Raw genomic sequence first — 20,640 nt, forward strand, 5'->3', positions numbered from 1 at the left:
CTGCACTGTGAGCGATGGCCGTGCTGGTGGATCTGACCCACTGCTGCAGCACCGGAGTGTCTTTGCAGCAGGAAACGGACTCGCACATCTTTCTGCTGTACGGGAAAACTCACCGGCGTGAAAACGGCTTTTCCGAGCCGTACCTGACCTCTCACAGGAGCCTGCACGTCCTGGACTCTGGGTCCACTGCGGAATGTCTGTACCGACTCAAGCAGACCATGGATCATCTGGACCTGAGCTCGATCAGGGTCCTGACCACCGCACGGGGTAGGGAGGTGCTGGTTCGGTATCAGGAGATGCTCTTTACCGCCGTTTATACCTTTGATTACAAAGTGACGCCAGCTGACAAGCTTACCTGTTCGGGCTGCAGAGGCTCCGCCCACATGGACTCACCGGAGGTTGAAGTGCAAGACGTGTCGGACTTTCTGCAGCAGCTGCCCGCTTTGAAAGGGAACATCAGAATCCTGAAGTCCACACTGATCCCAGGTGGGTTTCATGAGGGGTGTTTCCGGTGGCCATTGATCTTGAGGGGGTCGTGTAGAGGTATAAAGAATAAAAGTCCTAAATACAAGTTGTGGCAATGAAGCTTTCGCTTGTTTTCTTCATTAAAAGCAAAATGCTTGAAATCTTTACCAAAAGGTGAGTCACTGAATGAGATAGCAGTTAATTATTAAAACATTGCAATGCAAGTCTTAAGGTGTTTAGGGCACTTCACGCAAAATTTAACAGCATTTAAAATCCTAAAAGGGAGCACATCAAGGTTTCCCACCACCCATGAGAGCCATGACATAAAGCAGCAGTAGCATTTTTGGAGGCAACTGTGGCTCAGCGGGAAAAGTAGTCATCTTGCAATCTGAAAGCTATGGGTCCAATTCCAGCTTCCTCCTACATGTTGATGTAAAAATCTCACACATTTAACTTTTCTTCGATTTTCAGATTGCAAAAATGAAGAACATACAGAAGACATGGGCCAGTGGGAGAAACATTTACAACATCATTGTATGGCAACCTAAAATAAATATGACGATATCAACACACAAACCTAAAACAAGGAAGTATAGCATTTTCTAACTACTTTTATTTAAAGTGATATTACATTGGAGTATGGAGCTAAATTGGGGCCATAAAGTTTGTTCAAACAAAAACAATTTGAACCTGAAAAATAAAAGTTTGTTCAAAAGAAAACTATTTGAGCCTAAAAAATAAAAGTTTGTTCAAATGAAAAACATTTGAACCTGAAAAATTATTTTGAACCTCCCCCCCCAAAAATTTGAAAACTGGAAAAAAAAGTTTTGCAACTGGAAAAAAACAAAAAACAGATGTGAAACTGGAACAGAAAAGTTCAAAACTACTTTTCAGATTAAAGTTTTTTTTTGGCTTCAAACTTTTGGCCCTGTTTTGGTGTGGGGGGCGGGGCCTCAGATCACGGGGGTGCGGAATTTCCTCGGTTTCCCTAAGATATTCGGAAAATACCGGCTCATTTTGCATCTGGTTTCACACCGTCGCTTAGTCTGGTGGTTCTTATGCTTGATGTTGAGAGCATGGGAAATCTCCAACACGGACTTAAAATGCTGTGCAAATCTGTCAAGATCATATTTTCTCCTCTGAGATGTGCGTCGTGTATTCACGTAAGCTGCTTCTATCGGTGAAGCATGTTATCTTTCAAAACCAATCACATATATATACATATAGAATATCGATGATTTATTACAGATATTTCCATTTCCCACAGCCCCTGAATGCAATAGATGGGAATATGTTGTTCAGCCACTGTGTTGAGCTGTCAGTCATGATTCCACACCCCCGTGATCTGAGGCCCCCCATGCCAAAACAGGGCCAAAAGTTTGAAGCCACAAAAAAAATCTGCAAGTTTGAAGAAAAAACTTGAATCTGAAAAGTAGTCAGTCAGTCAGTCAGTCAGTCATTTTCTACCGCTTATTCCCTAGTGGGTCATGGGGGAGCTGGTGCCTATCTCCAGCAGTCTATGGGCGAGAGGCGGGGTACACCCTGGACAGGTTGCCAGTCCATCGCAGGGCAACAAACAACCATGCACACACTCATTCATACACCTAAGGGCAATTTAAAGTGACCAATTAACCTAACAGGCATGTCTTTGGACATGACATGTCCAAAGACTTTTATGTCCCCAATTTAGCTCCATATTGTTGGTCCTAAAATAGTATTTTATTATGGTTAAGACAACATTGTCTGACATTTATTATTGATTCATATTATGAGAAAATGCGTTGACAGTTTAAATTAAAATCCTTTCATCCATCCCTGCTTACCTTTTCAAGGTCTGCTAATTTCAACTTCAGTCCCAAGTCGTAATATAAATTTAAAGCCAGTGTCAGTTAAAACACTAGTTTGTTTTAAAAGACTAGTAGAAGACTATAGTAAACTGTGTGAAAACACTCCCTTTGAATTTAATGGAAGGACCTATTGTAAATCATTTCCATTTTTGTGGTTCTGCTCTTTGTAGAACAACACTGAGTATATCAGGTTTATATTACTCTGTTAATTAGCTTGGCTATGGTTTCTGTTAGCTATCTTGCACTCTGATGCTTAACACACATGACAATCTAGCCTCTTAATATGTAAATTATTCTTTGTAAAAAAAAACAAAAAAAAAAACAGTAATGGGCAGCCCACCTTTTAGTTTCCATGCAAACAAGAGCCACGTGTGGAGGTGGTGCGCTGAAACAGAGAAGGGTGGGTGAAAGCAGCCAAAGAAAACTCTGCTTTCCTAAGAACTTTCTTTCACATTTTATCTAAAAAACTTTAAACTGTAGGAATGGTATAACAAGAAGTTTTGAGGTTTTGAAGCCATAACTTCTTAAAACTGAGGGTGTATTCAGACCAGGAAAGTCCTTTGGTCCACTTGTTTGGTCCGGACCAAAAGCGAACTTTATTTTTTTCATTTGGTGCGGTTTGTTTTCCCATTGTACTTTTTGCAAGTGAACTATTACTTGTAAACAAACGATCATTGTTCCCATTGGACAGGAATGATGGGGACAGGACAGAGCACAGTCCCGGAAATTTAGGAAAACAGCTGTAGACGTGCCGCACCTCTGTTCTGCATATTTGTGCCGTTATTAAAGCTGCAATATTATTATGAGAGTCAAGAGCAGCTCATTCAACACAGACTTTGAGACGTTCCATTAATAATTTTGGAACCGTACGCTTTTTGTAGTTGGTTCGGATTGGGGCTGGTTTATATTCAGACCATAAGCGAACCGCACCAGAGTCCGTTTGGAAGCGGACAGAGACCACCTCAAAAAGTGGGTCTCGGTCCAGTTGTTTGGTCCAGACCAGGGTTCACTTGAGTGTATTCACATCTGCACAAAAGGTCCGGACCAAGGGGGGAAACGAACTCTGGTCCGTTTAAAGTGGACCAAAAGTGGCAAGTGTGAATACACCCTGAGATTTACCTTAATACTGTGTTGTGATTATGAATATGAATATATTATTTAATATTTATTATTAATACCTTAATATGTTATCAAATAATATTTCGGGTCTGTTAAGGATTGTCCTGTGAATACCAGCCCAATAAGGCGATGGTATTAGGACAAAATAGAAAGGGTGAGCCAAGCTCTGACATTATTGAACAGCAAAACTCTGCACACACATGGAATGAATTCACACAATTTCTTAAAATACAAGAATTTATTAACAAAAATAAGTCAACTCAAAGTCAAACACATTTCAATCAACAAACTCTTCACCATGCTAAAACAATCCAACTAAACTACCAAGCAGAATTAAAGAATAACGAAGACTAATGGGCTATGTACAATATAAACAAGTTGATTAAAGATGGTTGAAAACCATGACCAACAGAGTGATGCAATATTATCATCCAATATTTATGTTTGAGAACCAAGGATTATCTTGAAGAATCTGGAAGTGAAGTTAAGTTAGTCTTGGAACTAACATAAGCAATAATTGCTATACCTTTAGACAACCATTCACAATGCAAGATCAGATAAAATATTATTTTAATAAAATAATATTTTAAAGAAGGATTTGCTGAATAAAACCAACCTTCTGGATGACTAATTCTCAACGATGTTTAATTAGCTGCCTTTATTTATTAAAATAATATTTAAAGAAATATTATCTTGAATAAGAACTAAATCTTTGAGAAATGGGGCTTAATGATGTTTACCGAGTTATCAAGTTTAGTAAAATAATATTTAGGGAAATATTATTTTACTAGATTGGAAACTAAAACCTTTTTGGGTAAATAATCTTTAGCAGGCAAGCACGTGTTCTTAGCTGGTAGCGGTTAAAGTTAACAAAAGGAGCTTATAGCTTATCATCAGAATCAAACACATACTTTTAAAATACCACTAATAAAAGGGGTTAAAATGCATAAGCGTGGATGGCACGTTATGGCCGATATTCTGTGTTTTAAATCACCCTTTAAATAAAGTTTGTCTTAACTTAAAGAAAACAAACACAGAACACATAAATTGAGCACATGTGCTGAGCAGATAATCTGCTAGCACTAAAATGGCTGAGTTTTCAACACAAACAAAACCAAACTTCATAAAACAAAAAATGTTGAGATTATTTCATTCTAAACTACTTCTCTCTCCCCAAACCTAACCTCTTACATGAACCGTGCTGAGGAAAAGTTGTCCAGGGCAACGAAGTTGAAGAAAGCATCCACAGTGAACAAAGGGCTGACTGCAGCTAACCTCCAGAGTAGAGTAGAGTAGAGTCCCGCCCGATCCCGACAACCCCCAACCCCCTACCTTTTCTTCAGGGCTCCGAGGCCGAGCGAGACTAGATTGACAGGTGCTGAAAGGCCGTAGTATGTTACGTAACGCGCGCGAGACGAAAAGTAGCTGAATAAGTAGACCAGGTTATGGTGTTTATTGGGCTGTTTCTAAAACGTTTTTTTTTTTTTTTTGACAATGGTGATAGTTAATCATTACAATGTTAATTATTACTTATTTATATAGGATTTTTTAGTAATCTGAAAAACCTTAAGGCTGTGATGTGGTAGGTATACTTTGTCATATTGTGACAAGCTTCTGATGCGTTTTAACCTGCTTTAATAAACATAAAAAATATTTATTCGTTTCAATGTATTTATTAAATTATTTATTTGTTATATTTATTACAGAATTAACAAGTACAGAAGACAAGAGTTTATTGGCGCTCTTCTGCCTCTTGTAACAAAACCCGCCCATATAAAAAGTTCAGGCTGTGAACTATTAAAATAAACTAGAAAATGTCGGAAGAAATTTAGACGGGCCTGCCTCTTGGTGCGTGCTTCTCGGACCGGAACTTGCTATTTAAAATTCATTGTCTATGCTATTATCAGTTAAAAAAAATTACTAGTAACTCTGGAAGACTGAGGCTTTTATTTTGAAATTTTCAGTAAGCCTTATTTTAAAAAGGGCCAACATAGTCCCATTTCCAACACTTGATGAGTTCCAAAAATAGTATGAAGCCCAGTCTTGCAATGATCTCTAGTTTAAAATGTAAAGGCTTTTATTTTGTAGAGCATTTTTGTCTTATTTTGAAAGTCCAGCATGGTTGTCCTTTTAGGTCTGGGTTAGTTCCATTAGTTATATAGAACCTGTTTGCTATTTAAAAATCATTGTGTATGCTATTATAAGCTTAAAAAAATCATTAGTAAGTATGGAAGGTTGAGGCTATTATTTTGAAAGTTTCAGAAGGCCTTATTTCAAAGAACCCCCATAGTCATATTTCCTACACTGGGTGAGCTCCAACAGTAGTGTGAAGCCCAGTCCTCCAATTATTTATAATTTCAAATGTAAAGGCTTTTATTTTGTAGAGCATATTTTGTCTTATTTTGAAAATCTAGCAGCGTTGTCCTTTCAAGTTTGGGTTATTTCCATTAGTCATATAGAACCTGCTTGCTTGTCTAAAATCATTGTTTATGCTATTATCAGCTTTAAAAAATCAGTACATATGGAAGGTTGATGTTCAGTGTGAAAAAAGGCTTTTAGTTTGTAGTGTATGTGTAGGTCTTATTTTGAAAGTCTAGTGTGGTTGTCAGCTATGACTTACTTATTGTGAACACTCATGGAAGCTTCTGGCCTGAGCTCAGCCTCAGAGCCACTCTCTGTCAGAGGTTACTTAAGTTCACTGGCAGCTGTGTTCTGTTGCTATGGTAATTAATGAGCGCCCAACAGCTGCTGTTTCTCACTCACGCAGCACCACACTTTGTGTCTCATCATGGCCTAGGCTTTTAACATGGAGGCCCTTGCTCCCGAACTACTGCCCATAACTCGGAAACCGTAGGGCCTATTGACGTTATTCTTGGACTGTTTTTATCAGAACGGACAGGGGAACATTAATATTCATCCTTTTTTGTTGAAAATATAGTAATAAAGACACAACACTAGGTGAAAAGAGAGGGAAAATGGAGAAAAAGACAAAAATGCCTGTACATGCTCCCGAACAAAGTCTAATATCTCGGAAACCGTACATGGTATTTGAAAGATTTTTGAACTGTGGGCGAAAGCCATCCCTCGTCCCCGATCATGGAGATTTCCATAGCTCTACGTCATTCACAGTATAAAATAGGAAGATGGGAAGAAATGGTGTCACTCATGGATTACTGGTCAAACTCATTGAAAATACATGGGAGAAGGCCTACAGAATTCTACACTTAGAACAATTTTAAAGATGTGTGAAGATTGTGTGAAAGCAGAGGCCCGGCCCTACAACCTGACCGAAAATAGTGACTTTAGATCAAAATTTGTGGCCGTGAGGGCGAGTTAAAAATCATTTTTCCTGAAAAAATCCTCGCTTTCTACACTCTAGTAACTGCCATCTCCACTGTAGAAATGGGATTTTCTCGCAAACTTTGTGTCTCTTGGAGTCTAATTTTAGAGAAACCGTAGCAGTTATCAACAAACCATTTTCATTTCTGAAGAGCCGGCGGATTTCTCTACAAACTGAACGTCAAACTGTGTTTCTAGGTGAAAGTATGGTGATACAGCAGAGCCTCAAAAACAGTGAATTTTGAGGATTCCTTCTGCCCCTGACTCCATTCATTGCTATGGGATTTTGGGGGGTGGTTTTTGGTTAATTACGTCGCCATGGTAACTCGAAACGCCAATAAAAGTAATAGCACACTTCCCGAGACCGAGCCGGATGTTTTGATATATATATTGAGGGGCTGCGTGCTACGGTTCGGGCCGCATTAATCTGGACGGAAAAATAATAATAAAAGAGTCCAGTTTAGAGGTGAATAGTAATAGGTGCCTCCGTGCATTGCATGGGGCATTGAATGCATTGCTATGGCAGGCCCCAATTATAAGGGTGAACCTGAAAAAAATAAAGAGGCTATAACGAATTTGTCACACAGTTTGATCTGTAGACCTCAGAGAGAAAAGTCAAGTAACGCTTGTACCTTAATTACCCCCGTTTATGACTGAATACCGGATACACAAACAGCAATTCATTCCTTCTTAACTTAGTGCATATGATCGCGTGATTGTATGACACTCTTGGATCCAGTTTGAAGAGTTATGTCTGTTTGCCTGCAAAGAGACATTAGCGCGCTGTGTCCCTCCATCCAGTTCCTCTGGGGACCTACTGGAAGAAGTCAATTTGTTGCGAAATGGGGTTTTTATTCGGACGGTGGCATCACGGGAAGTCCGCTGTTATTCTTGCAATTTGTTTTGAAAGTTCCAGAAAAGTTTGTAGTGGCCTTTCACCCATGGCTGTGGTCCCAACAACTGGCAATTGGTCCATACAGAAAGACTGCACCTTGGGGGGGAAAAAAACAGGACATGATAGCAAGCAGGCTATTTTTGGAATTTGGGGAATTTTTTTCCAATGTCAAATGACATCTTGTAAAAGACAAAGCTACAGAGTCTGCTAATTTTTCAGTAAAGCTGGACATTGCACCTCTTCTCTGTGTCTCTCGTAGACTGCTTCGGCCACGGTTTCAGCACTCGTTCAGGTGGAGTTTCCTACATCCCAACTCTATCCTCATTAAATCTGTTCAGCAGCAGTAAGAGGAGGGACCCCGGGGCCGTGGTGGCAGAAAACAGACGCCGACTGGCCCTCCATTCTGGCTTCCATCCTCTTCCTCTACGTCTGGTCAAGGTATGTTGTTGGAAAAACGTCTGTGGCCCATTACAGCAAACAATAAACAGGTGTCCTGATGAAACCGGCTTCCTGCAGGTGAACCATGCCAGTGCCGTGTGGGTTTTGGGGAAACCCGAACCAGAAAGCTACGACTCCATGGTGACCAACCAGAGGGGGGTTGTTCTGGCAGCTCCAGGTGCAGATTGCATGCCCATCCTGTTTGCTGATCCAGTAAAGAAGGTCATTGGTGCCGCTCATGCAGGTAAATAATTCACTGGGACATCTGCAAGCTCTTCTTTTTATATGGGGTTTATTTTGAAGGTTCTCTATCTATCTATCTATCTATCTATCTATCTATCTATCTATCTATCTATCTATCTATCTATCTATCTATCTATCTATCTATCTATCTATCTATCTATCGTTAAAAAAGTTTTAGATGCACTTTTTCACTTAATGGGTCTCTTTATGACTATTTACATTGTACATTCTCACCAAAGGCAACAAAACTGTTAATGAATACACATGGAATTATGTAGTAAATAAAAAGTGTGAAATAAATTTTTTTTTTTTATATTTTAGATTCTTCCAAATAGTCACCCTTTCTTTTGTTGACTTCTTTGCTCTCTTAACATTTTCTCCATGAGCTTCATGAGGTGGTCACCTGAAAGACGTTAATTGAGAGACAGCTAGAGGTTAATATTTCAGCCATCACAGCAAAGGGCAGCTACTTTAAGGAATCTAAAGTATAAAATATATTTAAAGTTCTTTTACAATTTTTTGTTCGCTACATAATTCAATATGTGTTCAATAACTGCTTTGATGCCTTCAGTGAGAATCTACGTACAATGAGTCATGAACATAAAAAAAACCATTAAATTCAATGAAAAAGATACCCCCCCACACACAGAAGCCTCAATGTCTACATGCAACTTAACCCTTAGAGGTGGGCGCAGGCACCAAAGGTGAGGTTAATAAAATACACTCCCCTATGGATGCTATTAACCGTGCCCACCCCTCTAAGGCCCTACATGTGCATGTCACGAAAATGTTATAAGTGTCTCTAAGTTGTACGGGGTGGGCCATTTATATGGATACACCTTAATAAAATGGGAATGGTTGGTCATATTAACTTCCTGTTTGTGGCACATTAGTATATGTGGGGGGGTAACTTTTCAAGATGGGTGGTGGCCATGGCGGCCATTTTGAAGTCGGCCATTTTGAATCCAACTTTTGTTTTTTCAATAGGAAGAGGGTCATGTGACACATCAAAGTTATTTACAAGTTTCTGACCACTTATAAAATATGTTCAATGTGCTGTGTTGGATTGTTAATTGGATTGTCAATGCAACCCTCTTCTCCCACTCTTCACATGCTGATAGCAACACCGCAGGAGAAATGTTAGCACAGGCTTCCAATATCCGTAGTCTCAGGTGCTGCACATCTCGTATCTTCACAGCATAGACAATTGCCTTCAGATGACCCCAAAGATAAAAGTCTAAGGGGGTCAGATCGGGAGACCTTGGGGGCCATTCAACTGGCCCACGACGACCAATCCACTTTCCAGGAAACTGTTCATCTAGGAATGCTCGGACCTGACACCCATATTGTGGTGGTGCACCATCTTGCTGGAAAAACTCAGGGAACGTGCCGGCTTCAGTGCATAAAGAGGGAAACACATCATCATGTAGCAATTTTGCATATCCAGTGGCCTTGAGGTTTCCATTGATGAAGAATGGCCCCGCTATATTTGTTAACCTCGGCAACATGTCAATGGCTGTAAACAAAGAGAAACTTGTAAATAACTCATGAAAGAATAAAGTTATGTTAAAACCAAGCACACCATTGTTTTTCTTGTGAAATTCCCAATAGGTTTGATGTGTCACATGACCCGCTTCCTATTGAAAAAACAAAAGTTGGATTCGAAATGGCTGACTTCAAAATGGCTGCCATGGCCACCACCTATCTTGAAAAGTTTCCCCCCTCACATATACTAATGTGCCACAAACAGGAAGTTAATATGACCAATCATTCCCATTTTAAGGTGTATCCATATAAATGGCCCACCCTGTACATTAAAATTGGACTTTTATTTCTAAGACTACATTGTCATTACTCATCACTGACTAATTCATGTTATTTCAGCTTGTTCCATTCCCTGTTTTAGTCTGTTTTAACATCCAATTGTTCATTTGATGTATAAATCTTTGTGTCCTGTTGACTCCCAGGTTGGAGAGGGACAGTGATGGGCGTGGCCACAGCAACTGTGGATGCCATGGTGACAAATTTTGGTTGTCGGCACAGCGACATCGTGGTGGCGGTTGGGCCATCTGTGGGGGCGTGCTGCTTCACGCTAGACAAAGAGCAGGCAGCAGACTTTATTACCCTACATCCAGACTGTGTACCTGATCCAGAGTCAGCAAAACCACATGTGGACATCCGCCTCGCAAACAGGTACAAATCAGAAAAAGAACATATTGTAGGACATGATGTACAATCAGGGGTTATAGTGTGAAGATCCACATGGTGAGGGAGATTTGACCAAAACATAAAAACACAGATGTAGAAATTATTTTTAAAGTATGTAAAATTTTAAAAGACATGCATAACCTGAAAACCTAAACTCACTGAAGATCACTGTTCACTTTCAGAGTTCTCCTTCAGCAATGTGGCATCCTTCCAGACCACATCCATGACAACATGGTGATGGACCGGCCCTCTGTGACGCCCTGTACCTCCTGTAACCCAGAGGACTTCTTCTCCCACGTCAGAGATGGAGTCAACTTTGGCACCCAAGTGGGCTTCCTGTGGATGACTGTAGAACAAGGCGGAGCTCCAGGGAGCCAAACAGGTCGAGAGGAGGGATTATAGCACACGAAAATAAACGAAACCATGATTGTTGACAACTTCTTTTTGCATCTAACCCAGTGGCTCAGGTTCCATTTGCCAGCAAAGAAAATCTGACGTGAGAAGCTGTAAAGCAGGAAAACCTGGCATTCTAGGCTAGGTTTTGTCACCATGGATTAGTGGTAGGATTAAACATACTGTTAAATACTAATTATCTGAGTCTTCTTCACTCAGTAACACCATCCAATCTAAAGAGCCAAGCATGGACAATATGCTTATATGAAATTGGGGTCCCTATCTGAATGTATGCTTCAGGCCTTCTTTGGTTCTAAAACCGGAGCGGCTCCAGCAGATTCCAGGAACTACCTCAGAGATCTCTTTTAGGAAGAGCACAGTCCTAGGAACAGCTGAGGTTCTGGTCCGCTGGTCGAGGAACTGAACCAGCGGATTCCTCCTCCTTCCAACATTGGAAGGAGGAGATAAAAGCTTGATACGAAAAATAACTTTTAAATCACTTATTTTAGTTTGTTGGCATTTCCCTATTTAGTTGTGACTTTTTTTGAGCTGGCCAGTTTGATACAAATTTGAAACCCTGTAGTATCAGCTTAAGTGTGTGAATTCCTATTAAACTGTTGAAACTATACAGCAGGGATAACGTCAGTCTTTGCATCCAGTTTACTTATCAATTTCATCAGATAGTTGACAGTGTTGAAAAAGACAAAACATGTTCTGGGGTAGAGAAAGCATTTATTTGGAGGGAAAAAAAACTTGATTTGTAATAAAGGCAGCCCTTTTATAAAAGGAAAAAAAAATCATTTAACTGAGTTTTTACTGTTTCACTGCTTTTCACCTCAACACTAAAAGAAACAAACATGTCACATTTCCATGACGTCTTCAACAATACAAAATTATCCAGCTTTATTTGAAACAAAATCCTTTTTTTCCTTCTCCAGCTCAGTCCAACATCAGTGAACACAGTAGCATAAACTTCATTCATTTTGTTGAGTACAATAAGAAACGTGGACCAAGGTCAGATCATCTGAACAATGCTAACAGGCGACACAAAGATTTATGCTGCATGATTCTTAACATGTAAGTTTGTAAGACAAACAATGGATCCTTCTAGTTGACATGATGCCGCCAAAATGTTGCAGAACAAAAAAACAGACGGAGCAAATCTAAAAACACATTTGAATAAATATAGAGCTAAACCCAAAGCCTTGCATTCTGTCACCACATGCAACCTTTGTTTACTCTGTTGCAGTTTATCAGAGAAGTCCCCAGACATTAAGGCCAGCTTATCTGGTTTAAGTGCAAACCTTCAAGCTTGAGAAAATCCAAGTTCATTTTTAAGTACTTTTATAGAGATGCAGTTTAATACATGTTGGCAAACTGCACAGAAGAGCAGGAAGATCATTTTATTGAAAAACAGTATAAAAAATATTTGGGGTCACATTTTTAGACTTTAGTTATTTTCGCTATATTTAGGTATTCAGTCTTTGCAGTCGGTTTGTCTTTTTAAATTGAATAAGGACAAAAGAGGATTGATTTGTTTGTTCCCCAAAGGTGACCAACAGATCAGGAGATGTTTATTTTAATTGTGTTGATCTGTTAACCTGCAGCTGAGACTTTCTGCAGAAGGAAAATGCTCTACCAAAGTTGCCATGGCAACAGACCCCTGTAAGAATCAAAACCTGGAAACAAATCCTTCATTGTTCAGGATTGAAAGACCAAGTTTCTGATTTGTTGAGAAGAACTTTCTAGGACCCATAGTAACCGCATATGACCGCAAACCACAGGAAGAGAACAGCACTTTTACAAGTAAATAATTTTCTGTATCTTCAGCCTTTTGTATAAAAAACTCCAACATAACACAGAGGAAAGTTTGCCATACAAAAATTGAATCTTTGTTTTTTGGCACTACTGCTAACAATGAAACAAGCATAACATCACAGTCAACGGCAACTCTTTGTTCTTTAGTTCACCCAAAGAAAGATCCATTTCCTGTGGCAGGGTACCATCATCTGCCTCCTATCATGCATACAGACGTAGCTAAAAGGTATTTTTTTCTGCTTTGCAATGAACACTTCATATCATGGAGACGTTTGGCTGTGGCTTCCTCCAGTTTGTGAACATAAAGACTTTAGCTGCTCAACTCAAAGAGTTCAGTCTTTATCACACTGGGCTGCATTTTAAAAACAATCAAGTACAAAACAGCAAAATTTCCTTCATTATAGAAATGTTCAACGTTACAATTGAGCTGATTAAAACAGTCCAATTTTTTCTATACCTGTATGTTAAAATAAGCACCATTGCATTCCTGCAAGTGCTGTCAGTGGCTCCAACATCTGCCCGTTCCACCTGCAGCATGCTGAACTCAGTAGAGAAAATCTTGGAGGATCTAAACCCCTCTTTAGGAAGTATAAATATCAAGGTTGGAGGTTCTAAGTGTCGGAGTACAATTTTACCTTAAGTTATACATGTAGGCATCTCAGACCTTCCTTTACTCTGCAAAAACGTAGCTTTCTTTGGAGCTTATGAGAAATAATCGAGATAGAACAGCCACATTTTCACAACTAATGAAAAAAACAAACAGTGTTAATATATATTCAGCTGCAGTGCTAAACAGGTTTTCTTGGGTCGTCTGGTGGTTTACGTGTCATTAAATCAGTAAAGCACATAGTAGTGCACATGTCCCAGTTACTGGTATCAAGGTATGTCAAGGTTTTCTAAAGTTATTTTTTTCAAAACCACTAAAACTTTCAAGCTACTCCTGTTTAAATAGCTTTTAATAAGAGACCAGAGAAAGTGCTGGAATGGCTTTAGTTTTCTTCAGCTGGTTGGACTACAGAAAAATTCCCTTCTGAGGCGCCCAGCAACTGGTAACTTGGATGTGACGTTATTCCCAGATCTGGGTTCCAACGTCAGAGGTAAATGAAGCTTATAATTATTCAACTATCTGTATGAGAAACTACTGAGCATGCATCAGAGAACAGAGCTCTCTTAACATGCTGCAAGACCTTCCTGTGCACAGTATGAGGTTAGAAAGGAAACCCAAACCCAACATTATTCCATCCACCTGTACGAACAGCTACAGATTCATTCAGTATGACTCGATCATCACAAGGTCTGCTCAGAACAAAAGAGGTAATTCATTTGAACTCACCAGACACGCTGTAATCCACCTCATACACGACAGTCTGCCTCTAAAGTTTTCTGCATAAATTGACTCTTACCCCCAGCTGCCACCAGGGGTCACCAAACAGCACCGATTCCAATCTCAACTCAGGTGTGTGTTTTGAGAAATGTCAATTATAGCTCTAAAAACTTGTGACCGTAAAACAATCCAAACAGACCTTCTGAGGGCTCCTCCTTGTTCATATTGATGAATGAATATGGCAGTTATAACAGAATATCCAAAAGCAATGATCCTCCAAGATTTGAATTCCAGCTCTAAACATGGGTCTACAGCAACATTAAGGGATAAAATACAAAACCTGAGCATTCAGAATGATCCCAAGTTGAAGAAAAATTAAAAATGGGTTCATACTGGAGAGATTTCATCGCACTCCTGCTCTACAGAGGAAAAGACAGACGACCTCCTGTGTTTCAATCGACATAAAATTGGATTTCATTTTAATTAAATGAGTATCCTGTTCCCTGAATCATGAGGACATGTTTACATGCACTGGAAAAATCTCAAGTTTAGAGTGACCCCATGTTACGTTCCATTTGTACTCGTCAGTCGGACTATTTAATGTTCCAACCCAGAAAATGAACTGGAACCCACCCGGGATCCACGTACTTGCCAGGTCTGAACAGAGCCTAAACTCGAAATGTTATTGAGAAAATTCGATTAACTTGATGATAGAAATCTGTCATTATTTTCCTGTAATTAAAAATATTTTCTTAAAAATTATTCTGTATATTTACATTAATATAAATGTATTGCAGCCTTGAAAAGAGGAGTAGAGGTTTATAACATGCACATCCCCACTACAAAATAAACGTACTCAGTGCTCAGCCAAAGAAAGATGGTTCCCCTTGTTAGGAACAGTTTACCTGCAAGTAACGACATAAGCTGCCACATTTAAATAACTGTACCTCTTCCAGCCAGTGATAACCGTCTGCAGGCAGAGAAGTATGTCAGGGATCTACCACCTTTACACTCTGATTACAGTGACCAGGGCTCTCAGTTCCATGAAGGCTGACTAGTTTTGGAGTGCATGTAAACACACCCTTCTGCAGCACAGTACTGAGAGATGCAGACACAGTTTTATTATCAGAAAAAACAAAAAAAAAGAAACAAGAGCAAAGATCCTGAGAGGAAAAAAGTGGGAGTAGGTGGAAATAAGGTTAGGAATGAAGGAAGAGTGAGTCAAGGATGTAAAAAGAATGTTTTCCCAGCTTGAGGTTAAAAGGATGAAAAACCAAAAACAGAAGAAAAACAAGGAGGAAAGAGGTGTATCATCAAGTCCTCTGAGGGCTACAGTACAGTAGCTTTAGCTACCTTATTGTGAATGTGTGTGTGTGTTTGTTCATATGTGTGTTTTATCAGCTGCAGTGGCAGATCAGCAGTCCAGCCACTAGAGGGAGCATGTTGAGCAGAAGGAGCCAGAGAGTGATGGCCAGACCTGGAGAACTGGAGCAGGGATCTAAAAGCAACAAACAAACAGCCTTTTATTATCAAAGGAGACCCAAATTCAGTTAATAAATGTTGTTTAAATAGGTTCTTGTTTTATGCATTTGTAACTAAAGCCCGATTCTGTGGCCCTGAGAGCCACTGACCAATGGGGTTGCTCCTGGAGGTATTGATGGGCAGGAGCTGGTGGGGCAGGGGGCAGTCATCACAGAAATCCGTGCAGGCGGGGCAGACCAGTACTCCGTTATAAACCCAGTCGTTGACACGGACGCTGACGCTCAGCAGCTGACCTTTCCGCAAGCACAGGAAGGAACTATCCTGAACGTACACAGTCAGGCCCTGAGAAGAGCACGAAACCTGCAAGAAGGCCAAGAAAAGCTTTTAACAGGGTGCTTTGTGTATGTGGGGCTCAACTTCAAACTATTTTATAACAGCACAAGATACAGAAACTCAACTCTGACCAGCTTTGCTTTCTCTGCTGAGGATAAGCTTTCCCACAGCATAATGCTGCCACCACCACCTCATTTCACCTTGGGGATGGTGTTTTCAGGGTGATGTGCAGGATGAAGTTTTCCCACCATAGTTTTACATATAGGAAAAAAATTTCCCATTTTGGTACCACCTTCTTTACGTGTTTGCTGTGTCCCCTACATACTTTTTTGTGTCTGACAGGATAGTTGTCCTGTCAACACGTTTTCCCACCTAAGCTGTGGATCTCTGCAGCTCCTCCACAGTTACACATACCACCATCACCTGCTGATGGTGGTCAGAGGGCTCGGCGGTGCCTGTTTATGGCAGCCTCACTTCTGTCAGTGTATGTAGGTCAGTGTGTGCATGGATGGGTGGTTGACTGATTGTAGTGTGAAACGCTTTGGGGTCTCTTGATAAAGCACCATTCAAGTACCACTTTTCAATTATTGACTACATTGTGTTGGTCTATCACATAAACTCTCAGTAAAATACATTTGTGGTTGTAACTGTCAGAACATGGAAATATTATAAATATATCGGCAAGGCCCTGTAAGGCCAATTTGTCAAGTAATTGTATCCTTTTTTCAATTTCTAAACTATTTTCAACGACATCTGAAAAATGACTCATTTTACAATATCAGGAGGCCTTTACAACCTGCTATGGATGTAAAACATCAGCATCACACAGGGCAACTCCAAACTGCAGGGGGACAATTTTTTGTGTTCAGAGTAAGTATCGGTTAAAGTAGATATACCATTTGATAATAGTAACTATTCTTTTTCATGTGTTCTAAGAATGGGCCCCTAATTTAGCTGCTGGTGATGCATTGGCGCCAACCTGTGGTAGCAGCAAGACATTACAAGCAGTTGGTATCAAAATCAAGCAAAATTAGTTTGACTGAGTGGAACTTCTATTCCTAGTTTGGTATTAGAGGGATCCAGCTTCTTCTTCCAGTTTTTACATTCTCCAACCCTCAGACCTATTACGCTTTATTTACTTGTTTGCTACAAACATATTTAGAATCACAAATTAAAACTTTTTATGCCACAGCATAAATGAATAAGTTAATTTTTAGATTTTCAAGCTGGCCATCTGAACAAAACGCCTAAATTTGTTCTATTTTTATATTCCTGCAGAAGCAGGATGTGTCTATATTGATTGTGAATAAATGCACAGCTCTCTTTGCTAGGGATACAAATGAAAACAGTTGTGGTAAAAAGAAAGTGCACCCTCAGTCAACTCTAGGGTTTGAATGTATAACAATATGATCTTAAATGGGTGTCAGGTTATTTGACTCTAACCACTAGTGTTAGCAGATTTTACCCAAATATTTCTTACATAAAGATAAGCCAAAATGGAAAAGTAAGTTAAAAATGGAGTACAATAAACTCTTGAAACACAATATATTTTTTTACCATGACTGTAAATCCCTCCTCTGCCCCAAATTGACTGCACCTTATAGCATCCAGAGCCCCAGTCGGGATATGTCATCTTCCTGGTGCACTGCTCCATGACAAAGGCTGACTTCTGGTACAGACACACCGAGTCCGGACCATACTGCTCCGCTCCATAATTCCTCCACCAGTCTGAACACACACACACACACACACACACACACACACACAGCTCAATTATTTTTTACACACAGATTAGGACATTATCTTCTGTTTAGAGCTCCATTTTTCAGTCATGACCTTCTTTCTTGACGGACTTTATTTACCATGATATGCAGAAAAATGTAGTACATAAGAGGCCATTCTATCCATTGCGGCGAGAGTGATGTGAGCAGTACCTGGCTGGTTCTCCAATACTCTGCAGTACGAGTTTCTTTGATATTCTCCACTCAGGTGCCAGCTGAAGTCCTGGCTGAAGGGGCAGAAATCAGCAATCTCCACAGCGCCCCCAAAGGAAGACAGCTGATCTGCGGCCACATCCGGGATCCGATCGAAATACTGAAATAAAAAACAAGGCACATGAGAATGTCTTTGTTGCACTCAGATCGCCAGTAGATCTTATTCTAACCTATATCTGATGACATACAAAACAGCGATACAGCATATAAAGCATCCTAAAGTAGTTGTACAGAGACAAAAAAATAATTTGAAAGAAAAAAAAAAAGTTTTAAATAATATTTACGTTCACAAATGAGCTGTTTGATATATATGTTCATTTATCAGCTGATATCATTGATAAAATATCCAACCTGCACATGTTTTAAAAGATTTATGGTTAATTATTTAGAAAATCTGTACAGAAAGTACAGTTTAGTCAAGTTTAGTCGTACAGTATGTAATAGGATGGCTGCAGGAAAGGTTCCAGTTTTAACTCTGCTTAGCTTGTTATTTTCCAAAGTTTTCAAAAGGAGCATTCCACAGCATTCAGGAACATGTTCTTCCAGGACCTTTTATTTCACCCTGGCTGTTTACTGTAGGTAAATTAGAATAATTCAGGGTAGTGAAATCCACTGATGCTGAGAGGATCCTCCTACATTAGGAGTGTTGCTGTTTTGCAACAGCAGAGCACAGTATAAAAAAATCAGATGAAACCACCAATAATCTCATTTAATAGTGCTTATCATTTAAAACCTAGGGAAAGTCACTCTAAATTTGTGAGAGAAAGGAGATTTAGCTATGAAAATAAAAAGTGATTCTTATCAATAAGAATCAATGATTATGTCACAGTGATTACACTTTATAACTAATGTAAAGTATCTCCAAGCTTAATAGGATGGTGTAGCTGTGATAAACTTCAAGGGGAGTTCATAGACACAGACTTCCTCTTTGGTCTTCTTTGAAGTTAGGAAAGAAAGTCGGAGCTCCTGTCCAGCTCCCTTACAACGCAGTATCCTAAAGCCATAACTTGTGGTTATAATTTGAAAGAGGATTTTAATCACTCCACAGTCAGAGGAAGATTTCAACATTTACTTATTTTTCTTTAAAGAAATATAACCTGTGCAACATGTCCCAAAGCAGCATTAACCACACAGAGCAGCAACGTGCCTCATTTCTTTCAAACTTTAAATCTGTTAATGGCAAAACATTCTGGGGGAACGGTTTTCACTTGTGTCACCAATTCAAATCCTTGAAAAATAACTTCGTCAATAGTGTACCAACCTGGTACTCCAGGGGTAACTGCTGGGGGTATTTCTGCAGGTTACAGACAGCAACAGCCAGCTGGTCCTGTCTGCAGGTCAGCTGCAGAGGAGAGGCCCGTACCGTGTCACAGAACGGGGTCACAGGGTGTCGCCTGCTAACAACAGGTAAGGTAAGACCATGAGAACACGAAGCATTATCGTGTGCTGCAGTACAGGCTCTAGAAACAAAGTTCAGCATCAAAAAGGTTGCTGGACATACTCAGATTAATTATTCTTATATTTACTTTTCATGACATACTGCTTGCTAAGGAAAATGTTGCCACTAAACTGTACTAAATAATAACCTTTGCTGAGAGTTGCAGCTGAAAATTATTTTTGCTGACAATCTTACTGACAATTAAAGAAAAAAATCACATCTGAAATGAATTTTCACGCAAAGGGCGAATATGACCTCTGCTTCTGTCTGTCCATCCAGAACTTGCAGCTCTTCATGACAAAGTCGCAGCCAAGGCCGCGGCCCCAGTCCAGCCTCTGAGCCAGGCTGTAGTTGGCTCGGTACCAGCCGCTGTCTTCCATGATGGCCAGCGTGAGGCGAGAAAACACCCGGTTCTGGGTGTGGGAGCCCGTCATGGCCTCATTCTGAAGAGAGTCGCACAAAATCATGAGGAGAACAAGTTTAGTTGTTTTCTGAGCAAAGCAGGGAGAAGGCACACACCTCCAGCAGTCGCTTCTCCCAGTGATTGAGTTCAGTTCCTGTTCCTCCCTGGTTCTCCAGCTCCATCCCCTCCAGGATGGGACAGTTAAAGTGCCTCCTTGCCTCCTCCTGCAAGAGCAACACAGACAGCTCAGTAACTGAATGACAATAAAAAGAAACTATTAGAAAACCCCATAAAAGTCATTGATCAATTACTGACTTGAGATATTCTAAACTGAATCGATGAGCCACAGAAATTGTTCTTTACCACAACGCGAGGAGTGACCAGGACGTGCACATGGTGCCGCACCATCTCTCCTCCTCTGATGTCCCACAGTCTGCTGACCCTCCTGATCACCGCCTCGCTCCACTGATACAGGCCCAGGCTGAACGAGAGGTTTAACATTCAAAGTTAGAGCTGGCAGCCTCTGCGGAGGGAATCTGGCTGATAACACTGCCACCATACAAATGAAACTGATTTGATAAAACAGCCAGTTTGTGTTTTGTGTCAGGCAGATGCAGAAACACTGTTTGCACCTCAGATAAGAGACCTGAGGTGCAACGATAATTTCTGGCAGATTTTAACCTCTTTACCTCTCGTTGAACGCAGGGAGGCCGCTGGCGAAGCGAGGCGTCAGAGGTTTGCCCTCATCGTCGTGGTAGAAGGCGAACAGACCGGCTGAAAACCCCTGAAGGACAGAGAACAGAACCACAAAAGCCCAGCTTCAGTGACTACATGTAACTACAGGAATAAAACATCTAGACTCTGTATTAAATCTAGCTATACCATAACTACAGCAGTAGGT

At 40.3% G+C, this 20,640-nt stretch overlaps 3 protein-coding genes across 6 annotated transcripts in view; 1 reads left to right on the forward strand and 2 right to left on the reverse strand.

Annotated features, from left to right (window-relative positions):
• enox1 (ecto-NOX disulfide-thiol exchanger 1) overlaps positions 1-128 on the reverse strand; it is a 153,437-nt gene extending 153,309 nt beyond the window's left edge. For 2 of the 3 annotated variants that reach the window (XM_047370818.1, XM_047370813.1), the window contains exon 1: positions 1-96. The gene's annotated coding sequence lies outside the window, so the exon portion shown is untranslated. The other variant, XM_047370811.1, reaches the window with a different exon arrangement.
• lacc1 (laccase (multicopper oxidoreductase) domain containing 1) lies at positions 15-11,744 on the forward strand. Its single transcript, XM_047370819.1, has 5 exons — positions 15-486; positions 7,925-8,103; positions 8,182-8,347; positions 10,314-10,539; positions 10,737-11,744. The coding sequence occupies exons 1-5, from the start codon at positions 15-17 to the stop codon at positions 10,954-10,956; spliced, it is 1,263 nt and encodes a 420-aa protein (XP_047226775.1). The 3' UTR covers positions 10,957-11,744.
• The window catches only part of lmln (leishmanolysin-like (metallopeptidase M8 family)), a 20,599-nt gene continuing 11,621 nt past the window's right edge, over positions 11,663-20,640 (reverse strand). For both annotated transcript variants that reach the window (XM_047370799.1, XM_047370801.1), the window contains 9 exons: positions 20,429-20,523; positions 20,103-20,220; positions 19,856-19,963; positions 19,592-19,779; positions 19,160-19,292; positions 17,839-17,998; positions 17,502-17,632; positions 15,721-15,931; positions 11,663-15,587 (listed from right to left, as the gene is read on the reverse strand). In XM_047370799.1, coding sequence (XP_047226755.1) covers positions 15,487-15,587; positions 15,721-15,931; positions 17,502-17,632; positions 17,839-17,998; positions 19,160-19,292; positions 19,592-19,779; positions 19,856-19,963; positions 20,103-20,220; positions 20,429-20,523 — 1,245 coding nt within the window. In that variant the 3' untranslated portion in view covers positions 11,663-15,486. The remainder of the gene's footprint in view (positions 15,588-15,720; positions 15,932-17,501; positions 17,633-17,838; positions 17,999-19,159; positions 19,293-19,591; positions 19,780-19,855; positions 19,964-20,102; positions 20,221-20,428; positions 20,524-20,640) is intronic.

This window comes from Girardinichthys multiradiatus, chromosome 7 (genome assembly GCF_021462225.1).
Source record: "Girardinichthys multiradiatus isolate DD_20200921_A chromosome 7, DD_fGirMul_XY1, whole genome shotgun sequence".
NCBI lineage: Eukaryota > Metazoa > Chordata > Actinopteri > Cyprinodontiformes > Goodeidae > Girardinichthys > Girardinichthys multiradiatus.

What these genes read in the sequence shown, in the direction of transcription:
- lacc1 (XM_047370819.1), top strand. Translation starts at nt 15, where the DNA reads ATGGCCGTGCTGGTGGATCTGACCCACTGCTGCAGCACCGGAGTGTCT. An exon ending in TTCCTCTACGTCTGGTCAAG is followed by an intron (nt 8,104 to 8,181) that starts GTATGTTGTTGG and finishes GGCTTCCTGCAG; the next exon opens with GTGAACCATGCCAGTGCCGT. An exon ending in GACATCCGCCTCGCAAACAG is followed by an intron (nt 10,540 to 10,736) that starts GTACAAATCAGA and finishes GTTCACTTTCAG; the next exon opens with AGTTCTCCTTCAGCAATGTG.